Source organism: Calonectris borealis, chromosome 8 (genome assembly GCF_964195595.1).
Source record: "Calonectris borealis chromosome 8, bCalBor7.hap1.2, whole genome shotgun sequence".
Lineage (NCBI taxonomy): Eukaryota > Metazoa > Chordata > Aves > Procellariiformes > Procellariidae > Calonectris > Calonectris borealis.
In genome coordinates this window covers 7187375-7209903 of record NC_134319.1, presented here as the reverse complement: position 1 = coordinate 7209903, position 22529 = coordinate 7187375, and the positions used below count along the sequence as shown (strand labels likewise).

Genomic DNA, 22529 nt, shown 5'->3' with positions numbered 1-22529 from the left:
CGGGGGGGTAAAAAACGGGGGGAAGGGAAAAGGGAAAAAAAAAAAAAAAAAAAAAGGAGCCAAGCTCCGGGACCCGGCTCGCTGGGCGCTCGCCTCCGGCACCCAGCGCCGCGATGGTGAGTGAGCGCCGCGGGCAGCGCCGGGCCGAGGAGCCGCTGAGGGGATGGGTGGAGGTCGCCGTCGCGCCGGCGGGGGCGGACAGGCTGCCCCCCGCCCCAGGGTGACAGAGCCCGGCGGAGGGGAGCTGAGGTGAAGCGCCGCCGCCGCCGCCCCGGGGGAAGGGGCCGTTATGGCGGCGCCGCGAGCTCCGCTCTGTCAGGCGGGGGGGTGGCTGCCGCGCGCCCGGGCAGGTGAGGCCGTTGGCCGGAGCGGGCGCGAGGCGGGCCCTGGGCGCGCGCCTCTACCCCCCCCCCCTTACACGCTGCCGCTGAGGGGCAGAGGCGGGAGCGACCCGGCGAGGCCGCGGCGGCTCCTTTCCCTCACGCACACAGGCGTACCCCGAGCCGGGCCGGCAGCCCTCGCTGTTCTGTAACCGCTGCGGCTGCCGCCCGACCGGCTATATAAAAGGGCGATCGAGACCCGGCAGAGGGGAGGTTCGAGCCCGGCGCGATGCGAAGGGGCAGCGGCAGCCTTGCCCGATGCGTCCCGGCATCTCCACAGCGGCCGCGAGGGTGATGGCCGGCCGGGCCTCGCTGCCGCTGACCAGCTCCTCTCACAGCACCTTGTGGGGCCGCGGACCATCGGCTGCGGCCGGCTTCCCGCCATACAGGAGCAGGGGGCAGCCCGGCGGGCAGAGCTCCTCAGCCAGCCGGCGTGAAGGGCAGGGCAGGACAGCCGTCTCTGTCTCCTCCATCTCCTGCCTCCCCCCCAATCTGTGTGCAGTCCAACCCTCAAACGGCACTTTTCCCACTGGGGCTGTCTGGAAAAAGCCGTGCCACCGAAAGCACGGGTTTTGTGGTATGCATGGTACGTGGGCCTTGCTGATCTGTGTAATGTATAGTAGCGTGCTCTTACAGCACGGAGCTGGCCAAAACTGGCAGAGAAACAGCCTTTCTCTATTAAAGACAGGCCTCAGAGCAGAACATATGCGTGCTGTTTTGATTGCTCCTCTGTTTGAGAAATGAGTGTGCGTATTTGCTTCTAAAGGACTAGCAGGAACTTCCTGGGTTATCTAGTCTCATCCCTTGTTATTAAAAGCATAATTTCATTTAATTCCCTACTAAAGTTTTTGATCTTTATTTTAAAAGTAGGTACCTTTTGCGCCTGCTGTTCTATTCAGTTGACTAGGGTAGAACTTCATTGTTTGATGTTTTGGAGCTATGTACTGACATCTAAATTTATGGCAAAATTTCTAATTCATGGCATTTCTGTGCACCTTTGTTGCTGTGCTGGCACTGTGCTTCACCTTTAATAGCTTTTTGCCTTCTATAGTTTTTATTCACTGTGCTGTATTTATAGGCAGCATTCATCTCTCCCACCTTTTGATCTGCTAGGCTAAGAAAAGCTGGTTTTGTTTCCTACTCCCAACATGCTTTTTTTTTGCCAGAGCATTCTAGTAGTTGCTATGTTTAACTGAAATGGTGCAGGTATCTCTCAACATAAATAGCTCCATGAAATAGCTCCTTGAAAATGACATAATACTTCCTTATTTTTGCTTGATGCTTCTCCTGATACCTTCTTTTGCTGCCTCACATTGTTTTCTTGTGGTTAAGCAACCCATTCAGGTTCTCTCCAGTCATTTCTAATTGATGAACTCATATCTGAAGTTCTTGATAGTAATCTTGAAATACGTGGCCTTACTATGTAGTTTTAATGTGGCATTATTTAATTTTAGATCTCTCGTGATCTCTGCTAACTTTGTATCATTAGCAACTTTAATCAGATGCGCCTGGCATACAGAGACCTTACGCACTTGGGTTTTGTCATACTGAGCCTGCAATTGGCTATAAGAATTGGGGAGCACATCATAGAAGTGGTTCTGTTGGAGCTGAAATTGGTATTTGTCCTGGAATCATAGAATATTTCAAGTTGGAAGGGATCCATAAGGATTATCGAGTCCAACTCCTTCCAGTGTTTTATACTGGTTTGTTGAGGGGAAAAAAAAATAATTAAAAACTACCTATGGAAAAAAAGATTTGCTTTTTAGTGAGTCTGAGACATAGTCAGAAGGAACTGAATCTTTCAGGCTGGAGTTGGTAGGATCACAATACCTATAGTGAAAAAGGCCCACACAGCAGTTGAGTTTACTTTTTGTGCAACGTTAGATTGCAATTACTGATGGAAAACATCAATTAAACCTGTCTCTTTTTCAGTTATTGTTGTATAAGCAGGTGGTTGCGTGGTGATGCTTCCCCAACAGAATAGGATTTTGTTTTTATACTCACACTCAGGCAGTTAATCTAGGCATAATGTTGGGCTTAAGATTCTCTAACTTATTCCAGGTACTTTAAGATGTCCCCTTAAGCTCTTTTTTCTTTTTAACTGCATTGTGAAATATAGGGTAAATATATTCTAGCAATATTTAAAGTTGATTCAAGGAGTTTTTAAAAGAAAATGTCGGGGATGGTGTTCTTTGTGAGAACCTTTCCAACCGCACTAGTGCGTGAGCTATAAGCTGAACTGGGTAACATCATACTGAAGTTGGTATTGCATTTCAGTCCGCTAGTGTATTGGATTACTGTCAGTAGCCATGCAGTTTACTCTCCCCTCGCCCCCCTGGACACTTTTTTTTTGTTTGTCTTGGTTATATTAAGCACTTATAAAGTTATATTTTTTTAAAGAATTAATTGAAATAAGCCTTGAAAAGCCCATCTAAATGAAATTATTCTACTTTTTTTACTATTCCATAAGCTAGTTGACTTCAGATGTGTCACATGACTCTTACTGATATGTGTTTTAGCTAATGAAGACACCCGGACTTGCATCATGTAATGCATAATTCTGTGTTTTGAGGAATTTATTTTTATACTTATTTTATGGCCACTGAATTAATTTGATAGAATGAAAGAAACCATGAAGTTACATGGAAGTATCAGATAGTTAAGATGGCTATGAAAAGGTCAAATATACATAATAAAAGTTCTACTGAAATATTGCTGAAAGATCTTTATTAAAAAAAAAAAAAAATCCTGCGCTGTAGTTGGCACACATTTACAGTGTCTCATTGGGAGTATTAGAACCAGAAAGTGAGATGAGCTGAAAACAAATGCCAGGTTTGTTTTCAAGTTGACATTCAAAAGCACAGCTAGAGAAAGGAACCACTTAAATCCTAACCTTGTAAGAGCTTAAATACAACTGAAGACTTTTACTATGAGGTCTTTAACTGGGCAATAGTCTCCTTGAGTAAAGAGACGTTAAGAAAAAGGAATGCCGCTGGCTCACATAAAAGGTTTACAGGCTGCATTCAAGCTGTTCTATTTCAGTAGCAGACAGTCTAGGAAATTGGTTTTATGATGCTTGTCAAGGGGCTTTATTAGATGTAGATAAAAATGTTTCACCTATCTGCCCAGGTTACCTCGGGAGCCTTCATTAGGTGTGTTTCTTAAGCCTTTTTGCAGCAAGTTGAAGAAACATTACAGATGTCTCCTATAACTGGTATAAGTGGAGTTAATAAAAATGATACTGTGTTGTTTGCAAGTGTAATTGATCCCTGCTTGTGGATTTTGTTCCTTTATTGTATGGAGATGTCCTGTGTGGACTTCTAAAGTGATTATTTTATACAAAAATTCAAACAGTATCTCCAAGTTATAGATTGGCCAGTTAGAGGTACTGGTTGAAAAAATAGTTTTCTGAATCATATGCTAGCGGCCGATCTGCAAAGCAAAAAATTCTCATTGGAGTTTGCTCACTGATATATAAAAGTGTTTTAGCTTTTCTGGCAGAAATTATGGAACAGTGCCAGAAGGAATGAAGAGAGCCAGTATTCCATTTTTGTCATATTTAAGCATCAAATTAGAAGCACAAGATCTAATGGGAGATGAGGATGTCTTTCCTTCAGTGGGAATAAATTTCGTATGCTTTTGAGTAAGGATTCTGATTTTTTGTTTGAATCAGCAGCTGTCATATCCCCTTTCCTTCAAAAAAAATGTACTATTTTAAAATAATTAGTTGTTTTTTCTCTTTAAAAGTATTTCAGGCATTGTTGCACATTATAAAGAAACAAAAGATGTTAACAGTTCCAAATTCTGTCCTTCCTTTTCATATCAGCTTAAGATTAGAGGCAGGCAAAATTGCTGTTTTCTGGTAACGTGAGCAAGTTGTGTCACAAAATAACTCCTGTTTCTTCAACAATAAAATGTAATTTAAAAAAAAAAATTAAGCACTTAGCAAAATCGAGTCAAAGGAGTTGAAAGTTGCATGTCAAAAGCTGCAGAAAGAGCTTGTATTTGAATAATTTGGAGTTTCTGGTTCCCAAACCTGTACTTAAGTCTTCAGGAGCTATTAAACTGCAGTCTCTCATTGTTGTCAATACATGATTCATTAAAGATAAGTTCCATTCCACCTCTGCCCCAGTGTTGTACCTCCCAGTCTTCAAGTATATGCACCTTATTTTAGAGGACTTATTTCTGTTATTTTCTTTGTATTTCTTCTATATAACCTTTCATATATTTCTGTACTTCTGTGATGAACATATTAGGCAAATGAAGCAAAGAAGAGAAGTTAAATGAGCTAGGAAAGAAAGGTGAAATTATCCAGAACTTTCAATATAAAAGGCAAGCTATAATTTTTCCTACAGATGAGATCTGGCAACAGTTGATGCTGTTATTTTCAAAATTGTCTGGGGGAGTATGTACCAGTCACTCGGCCTTCTTTTGTGTAGTGCTGGGGATGATTCACAGTGCTGCGAGTCATTCTTTATGTTGATTAATCTGTGTGACTGAAAACAGTAGGCTATTATTAGACATTGAATAAAAAAACCTTTGAGATTTTCATATATCAATGTACAATCTCAAACTCTGAAGGAAAAGTGCGAGTTTATATTCTGCCTTGTCCTTTGTACCCAGGGTTCTACTACAAATGATTCCAGGTGCTTAGCATAAAAAGGAGGAAATTGGTATCTATAATCAGAAGGAATACTGTAATAGTTGTTACTTTAATTCCAAACTTTGTGCAGCAATATAATAGTTCTTTTTGAGTTTCCTTTTTTGATCTGAAGCTCTAGCTGCCCTTTTCAGTATCAAAAATTGTTCCGAACAATATATGACATCTATCTCCATTTCACATGTAGGTTGGCAGTAGACTTCAAATGTGCGTTGACCTAAATGGAAGATTAAAATAAATAGTTTAAATAAAGAAGTAAAATTTGATTTAAATCTTCTTTCAGTCTGTCTTGATTGATTAATTCCCAGTAGACTTCATAAATTCAAATAATCTTGTCAGCAATTACTTTTCTTTCCCTCTGAATGCAAGCAGGGCTCAAGCACAACAGACCAGACTGGATGTGGTTCTGGGGGTGACTGGGGGAGGAGGCTGCCCATCAGTTTGGCCAGTCATTTATTGTGTGACCTGACTTACACAGGCTCTAAGGGGGACGTCTCCTTTTGTAGTATTTGCCTGTTCCAAAGAGAATTAGACTAACAAAAAAGAATCATTTGCCTAAAAACAACATTATAGAGGAATGGAAGATTCATAGACAGAGAGGATGATTTGACTAAATCTCCTTTGTTTCATTGTGTTTTGTATATGTCAGGAGGAAGCTTCTCCTTATTCTTTACTTGATATCTGTTTGAATTTCCTGACTGCCAACCTGGAGAAGTTTTGCACAGAAAGGCAAGATGGAACGCTATGCTTGCAGGAGCCAGGAATGTTTCCTCAAGAAGTGGCTGATCGATTGCTGCAGACAATGGCATTTCATGGTAAAAACAATTATTTGTGGGTCATCAGTGAAAGTATTTTACTGGAATATGACACTGCAGTTCTGGTGTATTTTCTAACAGGATCTGCTGTTGTAGCTGTTACAACTGTGTTCCTTAATCTCTCAATAGAGAATTTCTGTTATTTTGGCTTTTCCACAGCTTCAGCTGAATGTTGCATTGATATATAGATAGTTCTAAATAGAAAGTCCTTTGTCTTGGGTTTATGATTTTAATTTAATATTCTTTTAATTGAATATTCTTTAATAGATCTTCTTTCAATCACTTTTAAAAAAAGATTTGTTTGATTCTACTACTTCTAGCAGCACTCAAATATTTCAATATCTCCCGCATAGCAATTAACTGAATTTTCTTTCCTTTGTGTCCTTGTGATTAAACTAGGAAATAATCTTACAATTTTCATTAAAATAGTTTCTCATCTCTTTTGGCACTTTTGTTGAAGTGGAATTATTTGCTCAAAAGCAGTCAGTTTCAAGAGTAGTATAAACATCTCTGAAAACCACATTGTGGTGTTCTTACATTTTAGGTACTGGCCTATCATGTTCTCTGTCAGCACATCTTTGAGGAGAGTGCTTCCCTCTCCTTTCTTTACTTTAAGCATGGCAGAGGAAAATGTTGTGTCAATAAATGCTTCTTAGTATGAAAAAGGTGAATGTATAGATTACCCTAGAGAAGAGGCAGGAGACCCATTCCTGGAGATCCTGGAGAATTTTACTTTGAGTTTAGACATTACACTAGAAAAATTACTTTAAACAGACCAAGCACCCTATCCTATAGGTGCAGATTTGTATTGGGTCTTACTGTGCAAACACTGGTGTTCTAGTTTTCTCAAGTTGTTCTAGTCGGATATAACAGAAGGAATGGTCCTAAAAAAAAAAACCCAAACCCAAAAAACCTTTTCATCTTCAACATACATTACTTTCTGATAAGTAATTATTTAGAGTAGTCCCAAGAAATCAGATTCAAGGAAACTGAATTACCAGAAACTTTCTACCAGTGCTAGTAGTGATGAAGGCAGTTCCAGACACCGAAACATCACAAATACTGTGTCAGAGTGCAGGATGTCAAAAAAGTGCATGCCAGGTAAACAGGGTGTGGCTAAAGTAGGCCAGTGAGAAAGCCTACCTTGATCCTTAAATTAAAAGATTAGCAAAAATCAATAAGCAATTTAGCAATACTTTAACCAAATTATAATTATTTATCACACTTATTTTTTCTGCTGGGTACCAATTGTTTCACCCCATATTTTTGCTTTCTCTGCAAAAGAGGAATGCCCTGACTACTTGGTCAGAAATGCCCAAACCGTTTGTCCTTTAGAAAGGTCTGCAAATTTAATATTAATTTGACTTTGTTACAGAGGCAATTACTAGCTCATGACTTAAATCCAAACTGTAGTGGCAATGATGTTTTTATTCAAATATATTGCATTTTCAGTTTCTTTTCTATGTTCAGTATGCTTGAAGATAGGAGATAAAAAATGGGAGTGTTGACATTTATAACCCTCTAGAGTGAAACTAGAAGGACATGTTCTTCCTACTCCTTTGGTTGCATAAGCATGCACACAATACCCTTCTCATATGGCTTTCTGTAAAGCCGTAATCCTTCTGTTGATAAGATACAAATAAGAAACTTGGTGTTTTCAATACGTTTTGGATGATCCTGTGCATGGAAATAAATGTATTATTTCAGTTACGATGTTGCCAGTATGTTGCAAGAGAAGACTACTTATGCAGTCTTCTTGCTACAGAGCAAAAAGATAATAATCTCAAACAAGATTGTTGCATTTCCTTTTTTCATTGCTGTCTTTCTCTCCTTCCCACCCTTTCCTTGTCGTCCTCTTTCTCCTCTTTGAATCACTTTTTAGGTTTCTTTCTCACATTCAGCTTGTTTCTGAGCAACACTCCTACTTTCTTCACGAGGGATATATAGAACAACTTAATTAGCTTAGTTTACTGTATTGATCCTACTTATGAAATCAATCAAATGCTAAATTATTCAATTGAGTTAAAGCAAGATGAGAATTGGTCATTGATTGCTGATACTATCTTGAGGTTAATGGAACTGTGACCAGGGAAGAATAACTTTCAGAAATTTTGAATTCTGTTTTTAGCACGTTTCTAGCCAGTTCAGTGAGAAAATCCAGAAGATGCAGGCAGCAGTCTGAATGTTTTTGAATCATATCACATTTTATTTATTGCATGTTCCATGTTCTGAACCAAACAGGTAATGTGTATATACTACATCTTAATTTATCCATCCTATTCTTAAACCTGTCATTTTCTGAAAGTGAGATCGTAATCTTAAAAGTGGAATCTCAAATATAAAATTTTGGGATCATGGCATAACGATCCAAGACAAACTACTTTGCAATTAACTTTCTTTGTTAACACTTTGTACCCTTTGGGTTCTTAAAATAAAAGTGGTGTTCTATAACACCGGAGTCAAACACTAATGCTGTTTTCCAATAGGGCTTCTGAATGATGGAACTGTGGGCATCTTCCGAGGCAACCAGATGCGTTTGAAACGAGCTTGTATCCGGAAAGCAAAAATCTCTGCTGTGGCTTTCCAGAAAGCATTCTGCCATCACAAGCTGGTAGAACTTGATGCTACTGGGGTGAATGCTGATATAACAATCACAGACATTATAAGTGGACTTGGCAGCAATAAATGGATCCAACAAAATCTGCAATGCCTTGTGCTGAACTCACTAACTCTTTCTTTGGAAGACCCATACGAGAGATGCTTCAGTCAGTTGTCTGGGCTTCGTGCATTGAGTATTACCAATGTTCTGTTCTATAATGAGGACTTGGCAGATGTTGCTTCACTTCCTAGATTAGAAAGTCTGGATATATCTAACACCTCTGTCACTGACATAACAGCACTCCTCACCTGCAAAGACCGACTCAAGTCTTTGACCATGCACCACCTGAAATGCTTGAAAATGACCACAACCCAGATTCTGGATGTTATAAGAGAACTAAAGTACCTGAATCACCTTGATATTTCAGACGACAAACAGTTCACATCAGACATAGCACTTCGTTTACTGGAACAGAAAGATATCTTGCCTAATCTTGTGTCTTTGGACATTTCTGGAAGAAAACATGTTACGGATAAAGCTGTAGAAGCATTTATTCAGCAACGGCCCACAATGCAGTTTGTAGGACTGCTAGCTACTGACGCTGGCTACTCGGAATTCCTAACAGGAGAAGGAAACCTAAAGGTTAAGTGGGGGAATTAATTTTACTGAAAAATTACAAGGAAAAATAGAACTAATCATCTGTAACAAATGTATGTGGGTGTTTCAGAAGGAGGCTGTAGGTTAATTTTTGTAACTGTTAATTGTAATTACTGACTTTATGTCAAATTCTTACTTAAATCTGGCACAGAAACTGCTAAATTTACATAATACTATTGTGAGAAGCATCTATTTTCTGTGCCTTTTCAGTGAGCCTTAGATCCTGATTTAACATATCAGATCTAAGAGAGCTGAACTTTGTCTAGTCTGAAGTAATTTACTGCAATAATCTCCGGATTCCAGCATAGTATCTAGCACAAGTCAGCAGTATGTAAGAGGTGGAGGTACAGTTTGCATAAGCTTTGAGCAGTTCATGATTAACACAGCAGATATAATAAAACTTAATAACTGAGCTGCTGTTGTACTCCATCACCACTTCTATTTCCTATTACAATATTTCTACCCACCTTGAAAGGTCTTTTGATGAACATGTAAGAAGCAATTACTTAGGATGAAAAACTTCCTCTTCTTGAACAAATCCTAAATTACTTAGCCCCTTAGGATGAGATGATGTTTGCTGAGGTGCATTTATTTATCTTTTAGTGCCAGGCAACAAGACGTTGTTCCCTGTACTGTAGAATATGCATGCACTTACTGGAGAATGAGCCTATCCTGTCCCTGCTATGAAAGGGGTCAGAATTAAAGAAGAAAAAAATATGTTTTAGACGTCAGTGATATATCATCTTTGACTCCGAGTTTTGTTTTCTACTGTGTCATGAGGATGATGGAAACTGCGGAGGGAACGGGGAAGAGTTTGCATAGTGTGTCCATAGTTTAGTCTGTGTCCCGTGCAAGTTGAGTTTTGCACTTCAGTTTTAACATTCAGAATGCTCTTCTTATAGGCAAGTGAGGTAACACAGCTACACAATTTTATAATTTTTTTTCCCTGGAACTTTTGACAGTTGTTAATGGCTGAGTCTCTTGAGTACTTAGTTGTCACAGCTGATAGCGATGTGTATGAATGTTGAAATGCTTTGTTGGAGAAAGCAAGTTCCCATTTGGTGTGATGATGTACAGCATCAGGAAATTATATCTCATATTTGGCATAAAATAATTCAATATAATTCTTGCTATTTAGAATACGTGCTTCATACAAGTGACTGTGCTGTGAAAAAGCAGGAAGGAAGAAGGTTCTAGTAATGTGAAAATCATGATGGACCTGTAGCAGTGTAGTTAGCAAAAGCACTTGCATTTCTTTCCTTTTTTTTTTTTTTTTTAAGGCATAGTTGTCAAGAAGAGACTGTAGGCAGCGATTGGGTTTTTTGGGCGGGGTTTGTTTTTTTTTTTGTGCGACCTGAAATTCATTAGTGACTATACTGAAATATTAAGCTGCTTAGTCTAGATACTGCTAAAGAATAAACAGGACACAGCACTCATGGAGACAGCAGAAGTAAATTATTACTGTCTTTACAGCAGTCTTGTGAAATCTGATTATAGAAAATTCTTGAAAGATTGAACACTAGGCAGACATTATAATTGAGAACATGAAGCCAAGTGGAAATTCTTCATATAGTGTATAACTGGCTGCAAAATGTGTCAGTAAATATGATTGCCCTGTTCTAATCAGTAGAGAATGTAAAACAAAATCCAAGATGGTATCAGTTCTCTCAAGGCTGTCATATATTCCTGATCGAGCAAGTTTCGAAAAATTTGGCTATATACAATACAGGATGCACAGAATGTAACACTTCAATCTATGAACATTTGCGTTCCCTTATGTCACACATTAAGTAGAACAAGTTCTGCATATTTCCCTAAGAATTTTAAAAAACAGCGATTGCAGAAAAGATTCATTAAATAGTAGGATTGAGGAACAAACCATCTACAGATATACAACTTACAGTTATAAAGTAGATAAAATATAGTTAAATGGAAAATATAGCAGATTAGGAAGTGGAAAAATTTGCAACTAGTTGCTGATTTAGTATTCTGAACTTAAGCTCATATTGGTCAACGGCTCATAGCTTCTAATGCAGTCTTCACCTAAGTTAACTCATTGTTTAGTTTTCACATGTATTTAAAATCTGATTGTAAGAATTAATTCTTTTGCAGAGAGCATGAATTACTTCTTTAATATGGTACTGGAAAGCCATTGCTACAGATATAGGTTATAGGAAACTTGATGTAGGCAAAGAATGGAAATCTTTTTTTATAGGCAGAGCTAGAACCAGAGCCAAAAAATTACAGCCAAAATACCATCTTCACCAGGTTATCAGCTGCATTTGACAGAGCACTCAGTTACAAATAGTGCCATTAGGCATTTGGTGCATCATAAGCAGCTTTTGTTAGTTATGAAGTGCTACTTTTACTTAGTGGTTTCATACAGTTCTGCTTAAAGACGTGACTGAAGCCTAATTTTGGCTTATAATGTGGATTCTTGTTTATGAAGAATGTTTGAAGATTGTGTAGCTCTGGATTAATATGGCCAGATAAAGTAATCACTTGCTTACTGAAGGATTTGGCTAAAAATATCACCACCTTTGAAACTGCAGCTTTGCACTGTTTAAGAACAAAATTTTTAAAGTAAAATGATGACATCTTGAACTAACAGTTATTTCTCTGTTCATAGGTGTCAGGAGAAGCAAATGAAACTCAGATTTCTGAAGCACTGAAGCGTTACAGTGAACGGGCCTTTTTTGTGAGAGAAGCACTCTTTCATTTATTCAGCCTGACGCATGTAATGGAGAAAACAAAGCCTGAAATTTTAAAGGTAAACCAATATAGTTTTGATTATTTTCATGCATTGTTCCTTAAACTGAGCCCATTCCCCAAATCCTAGTATTAATTATTTTACAGGCTTTTACATTTTTTGGTTGTGATTTTTAAGATTAAAATTTTAATGTTGGATAAAAATTAACAACTATTTAAACAATAGTGATATAGAAGATGCCCTTTAGCATTTTATGTTAGGTAAAATTGATCTGGACTGATGGATAGTATCTAAATTTAGTAGCATCTAAATTAATTTTTTCATGTAATTTTAAATATGATATGAAATTTTCTTCAGATGCTGAATTCTGTCATTAGAACATATCTGTACTGGGTCAAATCAAAAGTCTGTCTAGTCTTATTCCCCAGGTGCAACAGTGCCTTCTGCTGATGCTTACAAAGCAGTAATAATAAGGAAGGCATTCCGAGATACTTCTCTCCACTGTCACCTTCCAGTATGATAGCAAGTGAATAAATATCATTAGTGTTCTATATTGGGCTCTAACTTGGAAAATCCTAGAAACTTTCTTAGAAATCTATTTTAGGCATTGGCTTTCCATGTTTAGAACACCAGAAATGGTTTAATTTTTACTGTGATAATAAAAAGAGGCATCAGTAGGACAGATAATTTTTGTTTTTCCTATCCTCTTTGAAGTTGAACAAGTGACCTTGATTTTGTTGGCTTCAGTACCAAAAAGACTTTGGCAATCAATAATCAACAAGAAAAATATTTTCTTAGGTGAGATCACAATCAACATACATAACCAAAAACATAATTCAGGAAGAAGATGCAAAAAATACATCATGACCTAGCAGCTTAAAATGTGATCTGAAATGGCTAGTCACCAAACAACAAGCCACTATATCATTACCATTACACTGCAGAAACTGTGTCATTCATCTCTGAAAGGGTTCGGTGGTTTTTATCCCAGTGTGTAGAGCAAACCTTGGATCTTTCTAGGAATCCCTTGTATTCCATGCAGCATCTCCTTTGAGAGGCTGCTGCAGCCAGTGCAAAAGGACTTGGAGAAATAGAAGTTGTCAGCTTTGAATCACTGAGCAGAAGGAAATGTTCTTCCTGAGAATTAAAATCACACCAGATGGATTTTTCACTTAGGTAAAAGGGAGGCAGAAATTGGGTGCTGTGAGTCATTGTTGTGGCCTCAAGCAACAGTGGATTGCTCTTGGGGTGTGCGCGCAAACATGTAACTAACTAACGTGGGCAAAACTCTTGCATTTCAGCTTGTGGTTATTGGAATGAGAAATCACCCCCTGAACTTGCCCGTGCAGTTAGCAGCAAGCGCGTGTGTCTTTAACCTAACCAAGCAAGATTTAGCAGCAGGCATGCCTGTGCGGCTTCTGGCCGATGTCACTCACTTGCTCTTGAAGGCCATGGAACACTTCCCAAATCATCAACAGGTAAAAGATGAAATTTCTTTATTTTCTGTAGGATTCCCTGTCTTGTGGATCTTACAAAAAGTTTCTCCACATCTCATGACCTCATGGAAATATGTTTAATGATTCATAGCAAGAAAGTATTCCAAAATACGTGTCTGATGAAGTAACTCTTTTTCATTTCTCACAGCTGCAAAAGAATTGCCTTCTTTCACTATGCAGCGACAGAATCCTTCAGGATGTTCCATTTAACAGGCAAGTTTTATATGTCAGTTAAAATGAGTTGTAGCATTGCAGAATATTTTTCTTTGTGGTCTGTTCCTTCAGCAGGAGGTTTCTAGTGTTTCTAGTCTCAGTTTTGCTCAGTTTAAATCATTCCAGTGTGCTGAATTTGACTGGCCTGTATTATTTTGGGCCTGTAATTCACAACTGAATATATATTTGAAAATCCTTTGGTATACAGGTATTTTTTACTTCACCTGGATGGGTCTATCACTAATTGCATGTAACAGAAGTCAGAATTTCTCTGGGGAACTATGGGATTGCTTTTTGCAGAGATTTTTCTACTTAAATGTTTTGCCCAAATGCTTTGGAATGTGTTGGTCTGATGTTTCAGAAGATTGTGCCAAATTTTTCTTCCTTCTTTGGAAGCAATTCCTGTGCACTTTGATATATGATTAGAAGTAAGAGACCCTAAGCAAACAACTCAAAGCTGACTGAGCTTTGCAATACCTGTAATTTCACTGTATATTTCTACATTTTTTTGGTACGAGGCATACTTCTTCCAGTTTATTTTGTCTTGCATGCATTTCTATCTGTGTCTCTGTCTGTGTACATCTTTCTTTTACTAAGACTTATAAGACTTTTGAAAATTAAATTTATTTTTAACTTCCAGGTTTGAAGCAGCCAAACTTGTTATGCAGTGGCTGTGTAATCACGAAGATCAAAACATGCAAAGGATGGCTGTAGCCATAATTTCCATTCTTGCTGCAAAGGTACGAAATTTAAGCTTTGAGGTGAGAGGATAATATTTCTAAAGTCTAAAAAATTCTTGATATGGTTTTGTTTGTTTACAGCTTTCAACAGAGCAAACAGCTCAACTTGGCGCAGAGCTCTTCATTGTTAGGGTAAGTCAGATACTTTCCTGACAGTCAAGAATACCAGCCTCTCCATCTATTCACACTAACAGTATTCCTAAAGATACAAAATAAACATAAGTAGATACAATTTGAAGAACACGTTAACCTGTATTCATTTGAAGGTTCTTTAGAAGAGAAAAACCGGGAGAATTTGTTAGACATAGTATGAGAGACATAATATAGAGACAATATCAGTGGCAATGAGACATATTAGCAAAGATGAAAAGAAGCCAAGTGGAAACACTTGACACAATTAATACAAAGTAAAATTGCAAGACATGTCTTGATTTGAAGTCCATTGTATAAGATGAAAGATGCTCAAAAAGAGAATATTTGAAGTAAATGGTTAATGCTTTCAATGTTCATGTGGGGTCCAGAGTTCTGTGGATGGCTTTGTGACATCTGTAATAGTACTACACATGTAATTACAGTGAAAACAAAGGAATTCCTCTAGCAGGCCACCATGTTCAGAGGGGAGGTAAAAAGTTTAATAGCTGTTTTATTTTGTCTGGTTTTACCCTAAGGATGTAGATCTTTACTCTGCATACAAATGATAGCTCTGCATTACCCCAGTCGATGCAGAAAGAAGCAGAGGAGCTAATACATTTTTTGATAGGCAATCATAACTGGGATTTTTGGATTTTTTTTTTCCCAGCAACTTCTACAAATAGTTAAACAGAAAACAAATCAGAATCTTGTAGATACTACCCTCAAGTTCACATTGAGTGCACTTTGGAACCTCACTGATGAATCTCCAACAACATGTCGGCACTTCATTGAGAATCAAGGGCTAGAACTTTTCATGAGAGTCTTAGAGGTGAGGAGTACAGTTTTCGTGGTGGATTATCAACATAGGTTTATAATTAACATTGTTTAATAATAAGCATAAATGGTTACCTATAGTTTGTTTCTTTTTTCCACAGTCTTTTCCATCTGAATCATCCATTCAACAGAAAGTTCTTGGACTGCTGGTGAGATGAACAAAAAAAACCCCCAACCAAACAAAAAAAAAAAGCCTGAAATATATAATTTTTTTAAATTGATATTTTTTTTTTTAACCCCATGTTAATCTGAAAACTTGCTTAATATTTTTATGTTCTTCTTTAATCTTTATAGTGTGCATTATTCACAACTGACATTGTTTTGGACTGTTTTACCAATTCTCCAAAAGCACTAGTTATATTGAAATTGATGGTTTCAGTAAACAAAAAGAGCTTTTAAGAAAGTGCAGTGCATGGCTTCAGATGAGTCCAAATGCAAAAAGTAGGTTGAAAATCAATGGAATGCAGAATTGTGCACTGCTGAAGTTTACTGAAATTGAGTGTATTTGAGAATGTTAAAACTAGCCTTTAATTTACTGTAATCTGCATGCTAATGACCTAAAATTACTTACGAGAAAAACTCTTTGTTTTGAGGCAAATTTCTGCATTAGACTCGAAAAGTTTTCAAAAGCAAAAGTAGTATTTTGGCATCTGGTGGTCACCTGGCTGTATGAAGATCTCATCCTTGTGTTTATATGTGTTTACTTACACAATGTAGTTCAAGTTTATATGTTTATCTCCCTCATATCCTATTCTTTCTGTTGATATTTTCTCTTTTCTTTTTTTCTCCCCCCTCCAGAATAACATAGCTGAAGTTAAAGAACTCCATTCTGAATTAATGTGGAAGGACTTTATAGACCACATCAGTAAATTATTGCACAGTGTGGAGGTGGAAGTTAGCTACTTTGCAGCAGGGATTATTGCTCATTTGATATCTCGAGGAGAGCAAGCCTGGACATTAAGTCGCAGCCAGAGGACATCTCTCCTGGAACAGCTGGTACAGAAATGATGGTGAATTTTATCATACTCTTTAATATTTTTTCAATGTTTGTATTTAACAATGAGTGTTCTTGGTTCTGTATTTTGCAGCATTCTGCCATTTTGAATTGGCCAACCCCAGAATGTGAGATGGTGGCTTACAGGTAACTATTGTCTTGATTTGGAGTTTGGAAAATAAACTGAACTAAATTTAAAACTTGTTCCCAAAGCAGAGTGAGCTGCTAGCCAGACATGGTTTTGTTTAGTGGAAAAACACCTATTGGCTTAAAATATACAGCGTGTTAATTTCCCTTTGTGACTGAAGTAGGTTAGGGACTCCTGTAAAAGAAAGATACAATGTTGTTCTGCCTGCTTTTCTATTAAAGGTATTCAGCTGCATGTCTAAAAGACTTAGACACAAAGATTGACCAGTAAGGTTATATTGGCTAGTACTAGGCTAGCTCTATCTGTCCTAGATAAAGAAGCTTGAGGCCAAAAAGTACAATTAGATAATTACCGTCCAGATAATCCTTGTAATTTCCACTGGTTTTACTCCTGTTTTTAAGGAGCAGGAGGCATCCAACTGCTATGGTAAAGGCATACCACATACCCACTATATGTGATTTTTGCTAGAAATTGTCTTAAACATTAAAAGGCTTGCCTGCTGCATCTAAAACTCTAGTTTATCAAGTGTCTCTCCTAGCTAAACCTGTAGCTGAAAAAGTAGACAACATGTGACCTCTGAAGTCATAATATCTATAGTAAAGCGACTTGCTGTTCCTTTCCTTTTTTATAGGTCTTTCAATCCATTTTTTCCGCTACTTGGCTGTTTCATGACACCTGGTGTCCAGTTATGGGCAGTGTGGGCCATGCAGCACGTCTGCAGCAAAAATCGTATGTATTAAGATAATATTACCCTTAAAATTCTTATTTCTTACCATGTTATTCACTAGCATCAGGTGGGAAAAATAAGAATTCCTAGAGTATTCACCTCCTAATCCTCTGGAGAAACTACATTTAGGTTTTGACTAAATGGGGCAGGAAAAGAGAGTAATAAAAGTTCTTTATGTCCTTTTTATTTACTGGAATTTTACTGTTAAATGCACCGTATTAATTCCAAAATGTGGACATGTGTTAAGATTAACTACATTTTTGGCTTGCACAAGTGTTTTTATTCAGAAATGTAAATATTAATAATGGGCAGCAAATTTCTTCTAAATTAAGAACAATGATAGCAGATAGCTCTCTCTTACTATCAGAACAGAAGTTTTAGGTAATGCTAGTCTCTAATTGCCTTTTTGCAATAACTTGCTGTGACATGAAGGTCAGTTTCTTAATCTATCTTTCCCATCTGCAAAATGAGAACACCAACCTCTTGTTTGTAAAATGATTTGAGATCATGTGATGAAATGCACAAGTGTTGGGAAAGGAGATAAATCCCCTGAGCATATCTAAATGTAAGACTGGACAAACCTTCCTGGTTTTTAATGCCTTTATTTTTTGACATAAATTTGTATGATGTGAATGTGTGTATTGTCATTCACTTGTACCAGATATAAAGCAGCTTTCCTTTAAAGTATTTAAAGTATTTTCTGTGCCAGTTTTTTAATCTTCTTGACAGTGGCATATCTATGTTTATCCCTGTCCCATAAATGACTATTTCTACAGTGAAAAGACATCTGTTCAGGACCAAACAATAACATGGCATAATATATAATTGCACATAAATACTGTTTTCCTACTCTTTATAGAGCTCGTAACTGTAATGAGACACTCCTCCCAGGGTACACTGTCCAGAGATCTGTGAAGACTTTTCCTGTGTTGAAGTAGGACTCTTCTGACAAAGTTGTTTTACTGGTCAGACTCTGGATAACAGTTTTTGATTAAGACCCTGTAATTCTGTATTAATGAAATCAAAGCATTCTTTGTGCCTCAGCCCTGTTAACTTAGTATGGTCCTATTTGTTCTATTTATTTTTAGTGTTTATTTTGTGCTGCCCTAACCTCTGGGCTTTCAACATGCTGCAGAGGTTTGTATTGACAGTGAGTAACTGCTCTGTAGAACGGAGAGGCTGAAAATACTTGGATGGCGTACTCCTGATTTGAGATCAAGACAGTATTCCTGAAGTTTAGTTCTGATAGTAGTTGGTGCCAGAAGCTTCTGGACAAAGTTGCAGAGAAACCAAATGTTCGGTAGCAAATGTAATAGCCTACTCTGAGAGGAACATGTGTTTAATTCTGAAATATGGAGATTTATTTGGGGGGAAAATCTTAAGCTTTTGGTGCTTGGCACCAAGAAGGCTTTTTTCCCTGGACTTTATTTTGATCTCCTCTTTTAGATGAGGGTGAAAAGTAGTCTGGAATTAATGGGTTTGATTTGTTTTCTTGTTTATTTTTTTCTCCTTTTGCTGTTTCTCTATATCATATCGACCACAATGAGCTAACATAACTAGCAGTTAGTAGCACTGCGGTAAATATCATCCCCAGTGAAATGCTTAATGTCAGCATTTAAACAACTCTGGTGTTGCTTCACTGAGACGAATGGTGAAATTGGGCACATGTGAGGTGGATTGCATTGCAATCATCCTGAGCTTTTTGTAACAACTTCTGAAGCTTGCATGTTACTTTAAACATATGGCTCTTTTTATAGCTGGTCCCTGCACGTAATAACACTGGAGCTGATGTAGGTGCACTTTCAACTTTTTAAAATCGATAATGAAAGTGGAAAGTATAATTTTATCCCTGAAGAGGCATTCATAGCAACTTACAACTAGTTAAAGGCCACCATCAATAGTATTTGGCAAACTGTTTCTGAAGGAACTAGTTCCTATTCACTCTACAAGCCTGTACAAATGATGTGGTGTATCTGATACCATTTTTTGGTAACTGTTCTGTACCGAGATTTTTGGTAAAGGTGGTATTTTTACTTGGATAGTCATAGATACTACAGCACTTCTGATTCCCATTTCTTAAAATTTATATATGTGCACTTAAAATGCCTGTAGAGGAGGCGGGGGAGAGAGAGAATGCTGTGCATATTACAAGGCACTTCCCAGTCAGCTAAGGCAGGCATGGAAACAGACCTGATTACAATTGTAGTCCTGTCCAAACAACTCTGTTGTTCTGTTGTCACTTGTTAAAGCACAAATGCACTTCTGTAGACACTTTAGGGAGTGTCCTAAATGCTGCCTGGTCTAGGAGACGAAAGTGGATTTGAATTGGTGTTTACAGTATCTGCTACATTTACCCTAGATACTTTTTTTTTTTTAATTCCCTTTTTGTAATCTTATTACAGCTGCCAGGTACTGCAGCATGTTAATTGAAGAAGGTGGTTTACAGCACTTATACAACATCAAGGAAAATGTCCAGACTGATCCACATGTCCAAAGGATTGCTATTGCCATCCTGGATAGTTTGGAAAAACACATTATGCGTCATGGGAGACCACCTCCATGTAGAAAACAACAACAAAGTAAACCAAACTGAAAGCTGCAGGTATAAGAGTGTAAAGTATTGTCTCTGTAATAATCCTTTCTGATGTGTGTGTAGTTGGAGTAACTTGTAATATAGTGGTCACCATTAAAGTGATTTGCCGATAATTGTGGTACCCAGAACCATGTACAGTAACCTTTGGTGAATGTCAACTTTAATGGCAACCGCATATGCAACTTGTAAAAGGTCACTGCTTGGGCTGGTCATACCTGTAGGATTACTGCTGGCTACAAAGAGATGGGACTTGTACAGATCAATATGCACATCTGAAAAAAAGACTTCTAGGAATATCTTGGTTTGTGACTTCTGGGAGAGAAAGTTTTTTCATCCCTATGATTGCTGTTCATAACACTGTTTACCCATTTGGTGTTTGAATAGAACTGTGTGTGGTTGTGAGATTCAACGCTTTTACAGATTAAAACAAAAGTACATGCATGCAGGTTACGATGAGACTTGTAACTAAGGCGACCAAAATGTCCGTTCTCATAACCCTTCTGAACACAAATGGGATCTTCAACTTCCTTTTCCTTTTGCCTGCAAGCTGTGTTCTTTTGTTTTCCTTATTGCTAGAACAATGCCTTTTTGCAGTTCAGCTCTCCTGAGTCCTCCCTGCTCTTAAGGTGGGGATCGGCATTGCATCAGGGAAAAGGGGAAAGTAAAGCAATAGAAACAGGATTAAAAGGAGACACAATACTAAAAGGATGAATTAAGCTTGAGATTTTAAACTTGATAACAAGAAGGGGGTTTTGTTGTTGTTTGACTACTTTTGATTGTGTGGGGTATCTTTCTTTTGTTTTTAGAATACTGATAGGGAAAGGAGAAGGCTCATTAGAGCAAAATACTGACTTGTCTTCATCATGGAGGGGATTGCATGTCTTGATAGGAGGCCCAGGCTATTTGGTCACCTTATTTATAAGAGACTAATGATTGCTCTGTTGTTTTCTGTAAATATTCTGTCAGTATTGTGCAGTTAATTATATTTCCAAGTCATCACAATGCAAAATATCACCCAATGTTCTATGTAAGCCCTGTGTCAATTGCATTGTTTTGTGGAGTGTGAAATTTTACATAAAGATGCTAATTGTAACGACTTACTTCTTTCTTGGTTACCTATGGGTTTCAATGATGTGTTGAATGAAACATATTGCACAGCATACAGATGCCTGATAAAATACAAGTGATGGAAGCAAACTGCATGTTCAAATTCAGTTTTATTTCAGGTATTGGTTTTGTTTATCTGGTTAGTCTCCGTATTTCCATGGCAACTGATCGAGATTCAGAGAATCTTCTGTAAATATATCGGTAATTGAGTTTAAAAAGAAAACTTACGTTTGGTAGCTTACTAGCAGGGATGGCTTCTTCATGATGACCATATTTTACTATTTTTAACTCCTTCCCTTTCCCAACTCCCATCCTTCAAATAAAAACATCACCTCTAATCTTCAATAATCTACTTATTGTGTATTTCAGCAACTTCAAAAGGTACTGATCCAGTAATTTAATCAATGCTGTGTAATTGCTTTTTGGACAAAGGTATAATTTGGCTAGCATCATTTTCATGTGTGTATCTGGTTATATCAAGTTTTCTTGATGTGGAAAGAAATTAAATTGGTTGTAGCTTTGAATTATGAAGGTGGTTTAAAAAATGAAAAACGCCCTGCAAGCCTTTACCCACCACCCTTCTGAGATATCTGCTATGGTACTTTGGCTATGAAATTTCCGTTACATGAAATGGAACACAAAACTTGTCAAAATTGGTGTTAATAAAATGAATATAAATCAATTGCTAAGATTTTAAAATAAAGATGACAACTCTCCTTACAGAACTGGTTTTTCCTAGTAACAGCAGAACTTGCTGAAGCATCTTAACTAAAACTGTGGAAAAAAAAACCTCTACTACTACATGCAGCACAAAATGAATGTGATACTGGCATCAGTCCAGATGGTGAAGATGTCACTTCATGAAGTTCTGCAACCAGCAAGCACAGAGATTGTACATGATTTTCCATACCCTTCTTGTTTTGTTCCCACAAGCTTCAGGCAAACAAACAGTGAGCAGAATTCCTTTAAGCTGGAAAGTATGAATGCCTGCAAGTCCACTAAATTTACTTGCATGTGCCAGTTACAGAAAGGTCTCTTCACATTCCTGTGCAGCTTCAGGCGTTCCTACCAGGGTAAAATAATTCTGGAAGCAACTTTTAAACTCTTGTATTTCACCTGTGGCATTTGCCATCTGTTTTGTGAAGGCGAAGATCATGACTGCTTTACCTTTGCAGATCTTTACATAGGAAACTTGTACCTGTATAATCTGGTAAGGTTACCTCACCCACAGAATTGTTCGGTTAACTTTTGGCACAAGTGAAATTGTGGTGTGCTTTGAGACTATCATAGCATGAAGTGATGCCCAGTTCCAATGTGATAGGCCACATTTTCTAAGTATGTTTTGATAACCTATAAAATATTTACTAAAAATACATTTCTCTAACTATACTAATTCACTTTTGCTTGAAAGCCCCAGTCTAGGGAAGTAAGAAGCCATAGAGCTAAATTGTGTGGCACGTCTCAGTGCTGGAAAACCTCTAAGCAGAGGGAGAAAATAACTTCCAGTCAGGCAACAGAGGAAAAGAGGAGATCAGAGAGAGGTGACATGCTTGAGATGTGTGGCATAGATTGATACGGTGGCCATATATATGTGCACATACAGGCCATGCATTTTCTCAAGCACTGATACCAAAGAGACATAAGTTCAGCCGGCTGGAGCAACAGCTCAGTGTTTTGCACTATTCACAACAGATCTGGGGTGAAACGCCATTGCTCTGTGTTAA

General features: G+C 37.9%; 1 protein-coding gene across 4 annotated transcripts; it reads left to right on the top strand.

The window, feature by feature from the left end:
* The first annotated feature begins 11 nt into the window (after positions 1-11).
* On the top strand, positions 12-21521 carry LOC142084770 (protein zyg-11 homolog B). 4 transcript variants are annotated; one of them, XM_075155739.1, is made up of 14 exons: positions 12-116; positions 5690-5855; positions 8342-9096; positions 11741-11881; positions 13123-13299; positions 13466-13530; positions 14171-14270; positions 14352-14402; positions 15070-15231; positions 15338-15385; positions 16035-16232; positions 16325-16377; positions 17010-17107; positions 19508-21521. In XM_075155739.1, exons 1-14 carry the CDS (start codon positions 114-116, stop codon positions 19696-19698), a joined length of 2208 nt encoding a protein of 735 aa, XP_075011840.1. In that variant the 5' UTR covers positions 12-113; the 3' UTR covers positions 19699-21521. The 4 variants fall into 4 exon arrangements, with proteins under 4 accessions (XP_075011840.1, XP_075011843.1, XP_075011842.1 ...); XM_075155740.1 differs by lacking the exon at positions 12-116 and adding an exon at positions 551-966; XM_075155742.1 differs by lacking the exon at positions 15070-15231.
* The last annotated feature ends 1008 nt before the right edge of the window (positions 21522-22529 follow it).